General features: G+C 39.9%; 3 protein-coding genes across 3 annotated transcripts; 1 reads left to right on the top strand and 2 right to left on the bottom strand.

The window, feature by feature from the left end:
• Positions 1-372: 372 nt before the first annotated feature.
• On the bottom strand, positions 373-1,843 carry LOC137709849 (protein MHF1 homolog). Its single transcript, XM_068448831.1, has 4 exons — positions 1,713-1,843; positions 1,552-1,623; positions 825-905; positions 373-645 (listed from the first exon to the last, which is right to left on the bottom strand). The coding sequence occupies exons 1-4, from the start codon at positions 1,795-1,797 to the stop codon at positions 497-499; spliced, it is 387 nt and encodes a 128-aa protein (XP_068304932.1). The 5' UTR covers positions 1,798-1,843; the 3' UTR covers positions 373-496.
• Positions 1,844-6,064: 4,221 nt separating this feature from the next.
• Positions 6,065-7,566, top strand: LOC137710445 (trihelix transcription factor ASR3-like). Its single transcript, XM_068449468.1, has 2 exons — positions 6,065-6,803; positions 6,995-7,566. Exons 1-2 carry the CDS (start codon positions 6,065-6,067, stop codon positions 7,282-7,284), a joined length of 1,029 nt encoding a protein of 342 aa, XP_068305569.1. The 3' UTR covers positions 7,285-7,566.
• Positions 7,567-7,578: 12 nt separating this feature from the next.
• Positions 7,579-9,312, bottom strand: LOC137710447 (magnesium protoporphyrin IX methyltransferase, chloroplastic-like). The gene is made up of 2 exons (XM_068449469.1): positions 8,671-9,312; positions 7,579-8,214 (listed from the first exon to the last, which is right to left on the bottom strand). Exons 1-2 carry the CDS (start codon positions 9,232-9,234, stop codon positions 7,807-7,809), a joined length of 972 nt encoding a protein of 323 aa, XP_068305570.1. The 5' UTR covers positions 9,235-9,312; the 3' UTR covers positions 7,579-7,806.
• Between the last annotated feature and the right edge of the window lie 1,955 nt (positions 9,313-11,267).

Consider the following 11,267-nt stretch of genomic DNA (forward strand, 5'->3'; position numbering starts at 1 on the left):
TCTAGAAAGTCTCTCTATGACTTATAAACACTTCCAAATTTTTCTCCCAGTGCAGTTCAAAATGCTTTCAAAAAAACAATTTTTTAACATTCCACATTCCATAAACAATCTCAGACGAGTCCTTGATTATCAATTAAAGTTCTTTAATTTTTCATTAGAAACATGTTAAAAAGTTAATTAAAAATCCAAGTGTTTCCTAAAAATCACTTTAAATTGCTTCCTGATTAAGCACCAGCTAGGTGCTTAATCTGAAATTTGACACAAGATAATCTGAAATGGCTTTTGTTTTTCATATGTATTTACTCAGGATTCTTCAGAAAGTCACATGATGCAGAAGTTGGAGGCTGCTAAAAGGTCAAAACAAGTTGCAGATTTCTTACATAGACATAAATTTGGCAAACTTGGACAACAAGGTTTCATCCCTCTATCCGATTTTCGGAATCCCTCTATCCGGGTGTGCATTAGTAAATCATGTTAAGGCAGAGACATACCCAAGCTAAGAATCTGGAATATGTACTACACTGGTAGTTGCTTGGTCTTCCTTCTTTGACCCTTTCTTTCTCTTCCTCTCGGATTGTGGTTCTTTGGCTTTCAGATCATTGCAGAACGACCTCAACATGGCGGCCAGATGTTCGTTTCTATGCACTGAAACCGTGTTTTCCAAGAAGAATTAGTACATCCAGAGTCCAAAGAAAAAAGCTCAAACAAAAAATATAGATGACTGAACATAATAACTAGGTTCATAAGAATTTGGGACACATTGTTGTAACATTCAGTCTCGGTGGAGCTGAAATCAACGAGAACTCTAGGGCTTGAAGACTCACCGGAAAGTATGACATCTTCCATGTTTGCTGTTTTACGACCACCGTGTTGAGAAAATAACTCGAGGTCCTTTGCCAGCTGTTCTGCTTTGCAGAAATTGCAAATCTTCCATTAGTAATCCATGAGTGCTGCAAATCTTCAATTGCAGCAATCTAAACTTTCTTTCACAATGATGCATCAAAAGCTATCTCACAATTTTCAAATCATCACATAATATCTCTCACGATCCCTCTTACCAACAAATCTAATCCGAATTTCAAACGAAATGCATTCATTCTCCTCCCAGTAATCCAACTTCCAAATCAGACCTATCATTTTTCAATCGAACTCCAAAAACCCAATTCAGAAACTAATGTTCCTACCAAAAGAGGCAGTCCATTTTGGAGTATCAATCACCTCCTACCAACAAATCTAACTGGAATTGCTTCGGTCCACGCAAACGACATTCGTTCATCGAAATTCATTTCTGCTCCGAGTAAGGAAGTAGCCCAATTCCTAATCCGACATTTCATTTCTCTATCAAACTCCAAAAACCCAGTTCAGAAACTAAAATCATTACCAAAATAGGCATTCCGATTCGATTTTCAATCACACAAGCACAAGAATTCCACCGCTCTGTTCCATCCGGTTCTATCATCGATTAAACGAAACTGTGCGGTCATCGCAATTTTCCCAAAATTCTTAATTGTAAAGCAAGAAGCAAAAAGATCAAAGCTAAACACAAAATACCTGTATACTTGAAGGCCAAATCGGCAATGCAAGTCATCACGGGGCCTGAAATCTCCATGTCGTTTCGCTTCGCTGCGCAGCGAATGGGGAATTTGTAAACGAAATCAGAACCGTCCAAATTAATGAAATATTGTGGAAAATTGGAGAATGCGTGCGTTTACCTTCGGCTTCGGCGATATGGATGGTGGAGAGTCTGAATCGATCTTTGAGAAGCTCGCTCACTGAGTCGTCTTCCTCCCTCTCCATTTTTTACTCTTCTTGCTCTGTGGGAAATTCTAGGGTTCCGTTTACTTGTACCAGTTGCGCGCGGGAAAACGGATCAAACGCAGCGTTTGGTAAATTGAAATGGAGATTGAACTTCGCAGGTTTTGGGTGGAAAAAAACAAAAAACAAGAAGACCCAAAACCAGCTTTGAAAAATCGATTTTTTTTCACATCTGTTTTACATAAAAGTTTACTAAATACTATAATAGTGCTTTTTTCTTTTTCTTTTCAAAAGCACTTTTACAAAAAAGTTTACCAAACACTCTGCTACTTTATTTCACAGCTACTTATTCTCACAGCACAGCAAAAGCAATTTTTTTTCAAGGCACAGCAATACCAAACCAGCCCTTAAACGCACCGCTTTGCTCATCTATTGTGTTTTGTCGTCTCATAGTATATTTGTTTTTCTATATTCCAGGTACGAAGACTTCAACTTGGAAGCCTCGTATACATTCCTTTAAGCCTGAAGTAATAGAAAAGTTACTCTTTTGTAATTGAAAGGTCGTTGATTTGAGTAGTGAAAATAACATTTTTACAAAAGTAAGAGTAATGTTACGTATGATATACGTTGCCCTTCTTCGACTCTCATAAAGCGAGGAGCCGTATTGGCATGGGATCGTGCTTTTTTTATGTGCAGTTGGCTAGATGCGATGAGTTTGATAACATTACAGTTTCGAGTCGTGGATGTAATCTTTTTACAAAAGCAAGAGTGGTGTTGCGTATGATGTATGTTCAGCTCTCAACTCTCAAAAAACGGAGAACCTTATTTGTTTAGGATCATCTTTTTTTATGTGCAGTTGGCCAAATGCGATAAGCTTGATAACAATGTGATTTTGATTCATGGTGGCAATCGAGGTTTAGGATGAAAGGTTAGTCTAGAATTTTGGTTGTTTTAGGTTCCATGGGTCTGACTAGGGTTATGATGTACTGGTGATGAAGGCTTCGTAGTTGCTAGTGTGGATATTGTCCGCTTTAGTTGTGCAACGTTGACATGCTTTAATTTTTTTTTCATTTGATCATTATGGTTACAATTAAAAAAATCAAAGTGTTGATGTTAAATTGAATTGAAGTATTAGTCCATGAATCTGTTATAATATGAAGTATTGGTCATTTTGAGTAATTCCGTTAGAATTTTAGTCAATTATTTGCCTTTTGAAACCCTTCATTTTAGAGTTTTAACGATGTTATTAAAAAATATGATTGCTCCATCCATAAATTTGTAGTTCAGCGACCAAAGCTTTAATCGGGTCAAAATTCGAGGACCAATGTTCCAATTTTCTCTTACAACTAATGTCTTTGATATATTGTAAGAGAATTGTTATTAGCATTTCAAAATTCGCATTCTACATTCCAAACTTTGTATATTTAGAAAAAAAAATATATACTTGTAATGAGTGTAGAAAGAGATTTTTGGAGTGTCACATCCCGGCCCGAGCCCTCACCATATCCTGGGCTCGACTCCACCGTAGCACGATATTGTTCGCTTTGGCCCCTACCACACCCTCACGGTTTTGTTTATGGGAACTCACACGAGAACTTCCTAGTAGGTCACCTATTCTGGGATTGCTCTAGCCCAAACTCGCTTAACTTCGGAGTTTCGATGGAATCGGAAGCCAATGAGCTCCCAAAATGCCTTGTACTAGGTAGAGATGAGAATATACATATAAGGTTTACATGATTCATTTCCCTGGGCGATGTAGGATGTTACAATCCACCCCCCTTAGGGGCCTGATGTCCTCATCGACACACTTTCGACCAGGGATTGGCTTTGCCATAGCACGATATTGTCCACTTTGGGCCCCGACCACACCCTTACGGTTTTGTTAACGGGAACTCACACAAGAACTTCCCAGTGGGTCACTCATCCTAGGATTGCTCTCACGCGATCTCGCTTAATTTTGTAGTTTCAATGAACTTCGAAGCCAGTAAGCTCCCAAAAGGCCTCGTGCTAGGTAAAGATGGGAATATACATATAAGACTTACATGATTCACTCCCCGGGGCAATATGGGATGTTACAATCCACCCCCCTTAGGGGTCCAACGCCTTCGTTGGCACACTTCTGGCCAGGGATTGACTCTGATACCAAATTGTCGCATTCTGGCATGTGCCCTCACTATATCTCGGGCTCGACTCCACTGTAGCACGATATTGTCTGCTTTGGGCCCCTACTACACCCTCACAGTTTTGTTTCTAGGAACTCACACGAGAACTTCCTAGTGGGTCACCCATCCTGGGATTGCTCTAACCCAAACTCACTTAACTTCGGAGTTCTAATGGAACCCGAAGCCAGTGAGCTCCCAAAAGGCCTCGTACTAGGTAGAGATGAGAATATACATATAAGGCTTACAAGATCCACTTCCCTGGGTGATGTGGGATGTTACATGGAGTGTCAATAACACTTCCCTATTGTAATTGTAAACATGTTTGAAGTACGGTTTAAGCTTATCTAATGAATATGTGGCATGAAGTTCCTACAACGTTTGCTTTCAACAGGGTAACGTTCGCAAATTAAATTCATGATTTTAGGATAGGTGCTAATATTTTCATAATTAAGTTTATCCTTATGTCAATTAATACTACGGTTTAGTGATATTCCTCTTCATTTTTAAGTGAGAGGTCCTAGGTTTGGTTCTCGCCGATGGCAAATTTGAAGCACATTATTGCTAGGCTATTATGAGACTTAACTCACTCTTCCGCCCCCTTAGTGTAGATTAAACCTGGCATTTCAAACCCGACCCAACCCAACCCATTAAAATGAGTATTCGTGTAAGTGTTTAATGGGTCGAGTGGTTAACGGGTCATTTTGGGTGAATCTGTAAGACCCGTTAACCACTCGTTAACACCCGTTATTGAGAGCTTTGGTGTAATTTCAATAGTCAATAATGAAACCCCTATTGTTGTATTAGCACCTCTAACGCATTTCTTTACTCCCGTCCTTCTTTGGTCATCTTCTCCGAACTCAGCTGATGACAATTCCACATCAGAAGAATCACATGTCAAAACTCAGCTGATGACAATTCCATAGCAGAAGAATCACATGTCAATGTTGCTGTTGCTATTGCTAACGACGACGACAAAGATGATGATGATACTGAGTTGGGAGTCTTGGATTCAGGTCTTTCTCGAGATGTGAAAAGCATTGTCGACATCTTAAGTTTACGGAGCAAGTTGTTGGGCTCTAAGATGAAGAGGAAGCTCGATCAATGTGGCATAGTAGCCTCGTCAGAGTTGGTGGTAGCGGTTCTTTCACGCATTCGCAATGATTGGGAAAATTTGACACTGCTCACACTCTCTTGATCATGATCAGGAGGTACTCTTGTGTTCATGATGTTGGCAAGGCTATCAATACTATGCTTATAAACGCTTTCACTTTGATATATATATGCGCACACACACACACGATGTTAGTTAATGTCTGTAATTTTGGTTAAAAGATGTGTAATTTGTATTGGAATTCAAAATGAAAAAAAAAAAAAAATTGTTAACGGGTGTTAACGAGTGAAATGGATGACTTATTAAATTAACGGGTTGGGTTTGGGTGACGCGTTAGCTTAACGGGTTGGGTTCGGGTGACCCGTTAAATTAACGGGTCGCGTTGAACTCGACCCAAACCCAATAAACCCGACCCGTTTACAGGTCTAGTGTAGATAATACCCTTTCTTAAAAAAAAAAAGTTTATCCTTATATTATGGCTATGTAATGATGGTTGGAAGATAATGAAATCATTTTTGCATCTGCCGTTGTCTCCAAACCCAGATTTTTGCATATCACAAAATTAATAATATACCAAATATGTAACCACCAAAATCTCTGATTTCCTTAACTGGCGATTCGTACCACATCTGGGCTCAAGGCAATTCCTTAAATCTGCCAAAACTGATTAGATTACACCAAAAACCATAAGATATGAAACCGTCACATGATGATAGTAATTCACGTGTCATAACATCAATGGTTGACAGACTTCTACACTCCCGATGCCTAGAGTATATTTTTAATAGATATATACGTGTTGCAAAATAACTGGATTGGTAACCCGATGTAGCAAAGTTACGGTCACACTGAATTATTTCTCCGCTGAGAGTGCCTATGCATTGAAGATTAGGCTGTAAATTTTACTTAATTTGTAGGATTTACTAGCAATATATGGGCTGTAAATACTTATAGGAGGAGCCATTGTCCCAAAAGCACAGTCCTCATCACTTATAACCAAAACTTTTGTGTGATAAGAAGACCCTTCGGTCTCCTGATGGCATTGGAGTCTATGAATCATGAAGCTGCCAGTCCTAGACCTGACCAAGCTGACAAGCAGCAAACGCCTAACGGGAGCAGTGAAGACAAAACGAAGATCACGAGGCACCCTCGATGGACCAGACATGAGACCTTTGTCCTCATAGAGGGCAAGAGGGTCGTGGAGAATGCAGTCCAGAGGGGCCAGCGATCTACTTCAGCGTTGGGGGCAGAAAATTTCGAACCCAAGTGGGATTTGGTCTCGTCTTACTGCAGGCAGCGCGGCATGAGCAGATTGCCGGTTCAGTGCAGGAAAAGATGGAGCAATCTGCTTGTGGATTTTAAGAAAATCAGGAACTGGGAGGCACAGATAGAGCGAGAGGCCGAGTCTTTTTGGGTGATGAGGAATGATGCGAGGAGGGAGAGGAGGCTGCCTGGGTTCTTTGATCGGGAGGTTTACAATGTGTTGGATGGAAAGGAAGTGACTGCAACGGAAGCCTGTCCACTGGCATTGTTTATGCCGGGGCAAACAGATGCGATGGATGGTGATGGAACAGAGGAGGCGGCTGCAGAGGAAGAGGAGGAGGAGGAAGGACCTGAGAAAGATTTACATGGCGGTCGAGATGATATGGCAGAAGATGGATTATGTTCAGATTTTGAGGAGTCTGGGCAAGACAAGACAATCAAGAAATCGAAGAACGAAAACATTATGCAAGGAAGTCCAACAAAAACAGTCACAACTCCAATGCCTAATTCAGGTGATTTATTTTCTTTGCATCAAAATCATTTCATTACAATTGTGAATCGTCATCCTATAAGCTTTCGGGTTTACGATTCTTCATCTGAATGCAAAAGGTCTATCTGAATACCTAGTCAAAACATAACACATTGGGATTGAAGCAAACTTACAACTTGAATTTTGTTTATTTGTTGTGATTCGATTATACAGGGGCGGTAAAGGAGAAACGAAGTCTAGGCTCAAAGACTTCCGGAGAAAATATTTATCAGGAGAAATGGAAGCAGAGGCGGGTGTCGACAGATGAAAGCGAACACAGCAACAACATCGACCAGCTGGTCAAAGTTCTGGAAAGGAACAGCAACATGCTGAGTGCGCAACTTGAAGCTCATAACATAAATTGCCATTTGGAAAGGGAACAAAGGAAGGAGCAAAACAACAGCATACTCACTGCTCTCGGCAAGGTCACAGATGTTCTAGCAAGAATTGCTGACAAACTATGATCAAACTTCGTGGTAAAGTGAAAAATCCTAGGAAGCTGCATACACATCTTTATCTTAGGCTCATTTTTATTTTCTTCTTGTTCCAGTTATTGACATAAAGCTATCAAATTTCTTTCTTCGAGTCTTAAGTGGTTAATTACAGACAACATCAGACTCCGTAAGAGATACACAGATCATTGTTAGCTTCGGAAACTTGATCGTTGCATCTGCTTACTGTTATGGTTATCAAGTTTTTGCCATCTAGCTATGCAAATCGAAACCAGGATAATAAAATTTCAGAATTGTTTCTTGGGATCGAAGGCAACGAATTTAAATTTCATATAAAGACACAAAATTGTCATCATACAATTAAGATTGATACATGAACATCTAGTTTATAAAGAGTACAAAAGCCATACATACACGAAGAGGATGAGATTCGTGAGAACGTACATGTAAATGAGCTTTACAACCAGTTAGAGGAAGATCCTAAGAATTTTCGGTATCAGAGCAAAATGCAGAACTCAAATATGGCATTCTTCCTCACTTAGCAGGAACAGCCTCGACCAGCCTCGAAAAATAAAATTGTGTAGTGGTTAGTCCTCTCTTCCTTATCCTCCAGCCAACCTTCTTCAAGGCTCTCTCCACATCTGCCTCCGAATGTAGATACGCCCTTGTTGCCTTCGAAGGCCCCGGGAACAACTCTCCTATCCTCTTCAGCACATCATAATACAATGTCTTTGGTGCAAAACTTATAAGCAAGCGATTCTCCGCCAATGAAGCAAGATGGGCAATCATCCCATCAGCCTTGCTCTGCGGGTAATGAATCAAAACATCAAGACAGACCACTGTGTCGTACTTCCCATCCAAGCTCTCCAAATCCTTCACTTCGAATTTCGGCAGTACTGGCCCTGCTGAGAAGCCATTGCTTAACTTAAGCTGCTCTTTTGCCTGCACAAAAATCAAACTTTGAGATTAAACCACAGTCACCACCCACCAGCAACTCACATTCAAGCAAAACTATCACCAAGAAGACTAAAGGACCATTTGGGACTGCTTCTGTAAGAAGCACTTCTGGTTATAAGTACTTTAGCTAGAAATGCTTTTATTACAAAAACACATTGAAATTTTTTTTCAAGTGCTTCTATAGAAAATGCTTATAGGACCCATATAATACTTAAAGGTTTTTGTGCTAAATGTAGTCAAAAGCACTTTGAGTGGTGGTAAGAAGGTGCGAGAAAGTGCTTTTAGCTAGAAGCAGTCAAACACTAACCCAGATTAGCAAAATCCAATTCTACCATAACCCACATTGCCAATTTCCCCAATTCCATCGAATTCAACACTTCTTTCCAAAACCCACAACCATAACAAGCAGCTTTTTTTCAAAATCACTAATTCAAAACTCACCTGCTTCTCAGCCTCTGCAACCATGGCAGCTGAAATATCAGCAGCCGTGACAACCGCCCCTTCCTTGGCCAACGGAATGGCCAAGCACCCGGTCCCACACCCGGCGTCGCACACAGAGACCCCCTGAAGTGGGCCCTCATCGGTCAACATCTTCATCACATTCTCAACGGTCTTGGAGTGGCCGAGCCTGATGTCCCTCTGAACCCTGTTGACGTCATCCGTCTCTCCGTATATCTTCTTCCACCGCTCGAACCCGGACTTGTTGAAGTAGTCCTTCACGACCTCCTTGTCGCCGCCGCCAACCTCCTCAGCCTGGAGGCGGCGCCTGTTTTCTGGGTCCGATAAGGAGAGCGCGGCGGCGAGGGCGGCTACTGAGCCGCCGCCAATGGCGGCGATAGTGGCGCCGTCGACGTCGGCGGGAGGGAGGGCGAAGAGGGGCTTGACGGTGGTGGTGGGGGCAGGGGGTCTTAGGGTGGTGGGTTTTGTGGGCTTTGGGGAGAATATGGGCCTGGGATTGGGGTTGGGGAAGTGGAGTGGCGAAGATAGCGAGGCGGAAGATGCCATTTTTTGTTTTTGGGTACTTCTCTCTCCGACCGGCGAGAGAGAGAGTGGGAGCGTAACTGTGTCTCTGTGTACGTTGGATAGTTGATGAGCTTATCCTCGTTAGGATAAGAGACATCATGCTACCCGATTCCCGCGGGCCCCACTTTGTTGGGCTGTGTTTGGCTTGGGAATATTTTCGAGTGCGTCCCGTCGTGCCACATTACTTGTGCGCTCGATAGTTTAAAATACATTAACATTAAGTAAGATTTCAATAAAAAACAGTAAAATTTGAACATGTGAAATTACATTAGTGCTCATCATTTTTTTTTGTGTGATAAAAGGTTAAGTAATCTTTTTACCATCTTTTGGTTGATAAAGAGGGTTTCATTAATTAATAGAGATATACGAAACCCCTTTGCATTTGAAAGAAAGAAAAACTAACGAAAAGTTCAAATTTTTTTTAGTTTTAATGAAAAATAACAAATAAATGTATAGTGAATAATACCAGGAAAAGATAAAAATGTGGTTTTTCGTTAAAAGTGAACAGTACTAGGAATGTTTCGTTAAAGCTCCCAAAATAGTGACAATACTAGAGAAACCGCATTTTATAGTTCACATGTAAATCACTTTTTAGGGATCTTAATACAAGTAGGTCCCAATTTTATTATACAAGTAATTCACATGTGGTATTCTTAACATTTTGACATAGCGAAAGTGATGAGTTTAGAGATTACAAATGATCATCCTTAGATAGAACTCTGGAATACCAGAGGTTGTGAAAGAAACTCTTGTTTTCTGAATTTTTATTGAATGAAAAGGTTGCTCAATACAAGGCCTAAGAACATACTATAAAGGCTTGCTCAAGAAAAATAAAAGCAGCTAATAAAATCCTTGAAACCCGAAAAGACAAACTATAAAGAACATAAAACCCTTGAAAAATAAAAAACCTCATTTGTTAGTAACTTGAAGTTTTGACGAATTTCTACGAAGATGGTTTGAGGCACTTTTGTGGGAGAATTGCGTTAACTGATTTTTGCGAAAAGTGGCTAGAAAGGACCACCTCTTCTACGACCGCGTTATGGCTTACAGAGAGAAATCTATTAGGCCAAATGAAAGTACCGCTCATTTGAACAGTCTGAAAAGTCCATAACATCCATTTTTGAGATATGGCAGTATCAAATAATTTTTTAACCCCTGAATTACCAATTCTCCAATAACTTTTCTTACTTAAATGATGCTTCCGACTTTTAACTCTTCCGCATCTAAAATAATACCAAATTTGTCATTCATTTTCCTTCAAAAGAATCTTACATGCATCCAATGAAAAATTTCATCAGCGCCTCCTAGGCTTGTATTGGTGGAAAGTGATAATTAAGAGGAGAGAGAGAAAAAAGAGAGAAGAAATCACAACACTCACTTGTTATTGGTGGTATGAATACGTGAGAAATTTTCTCCTTGCATATTCACTCCATCATAGTAGACTCGTATTTGACCATAATGCTTAGCGGTCTTCTTGTTGTGTGTGTGTGTGTTTTGATAGATGGTGACGTGGTATGACTGAACTTAAGATTTTCTCGTTTAATTTTTTTCTGTTATCGTTTTTGATTGACTTGAGATATTAATTCGACTTCTTCTCTTTAAGAGAATAAGTTTAATTAAAGATGTCATTCTCATATTCCCTCCGTGATCCTCATGTTAATATTTGTAAATGAATCGATAGACACTATCTTCCTTCGCGAGAATGTTGAATAAAAATGAATTATCATGTCCTCCGTCTTAACTATGGTTGTAGTAAAGGAGGGGATGAGTCTAAAATTATTATTATTTCAAAACGATTTGCACTACAAGATCATTTCAACAAGGGTGCTCTCTTAAATAATCCGATGTAATCTTCATAAAATATAAAAAACAAAAAAAATCAGATGTAATATTCATAAAAAAAATATAAAATAACAAAAAATCAGATGCAATCATCCAAATAGTTGAGTGAATTAGAAAAGTCAAAATTGTTACACAAACAAGCCCTTAGCCTTAAGAAATAGCCAGCACTCATA

Source organism: Pyrus communis, chromosome 12 (genome assembly GCF_963583255.1).
Source record: "Pyrus communis chromosome 12, drPyrComm1.1, whole genome shotgun sequence".
Lineage (NCBI taxonomy): Eukaryota > Viridiplantae > Streptophyta > Magnoliopsida > Rosales > Rosaceae > Pyrus > Pyrus communis.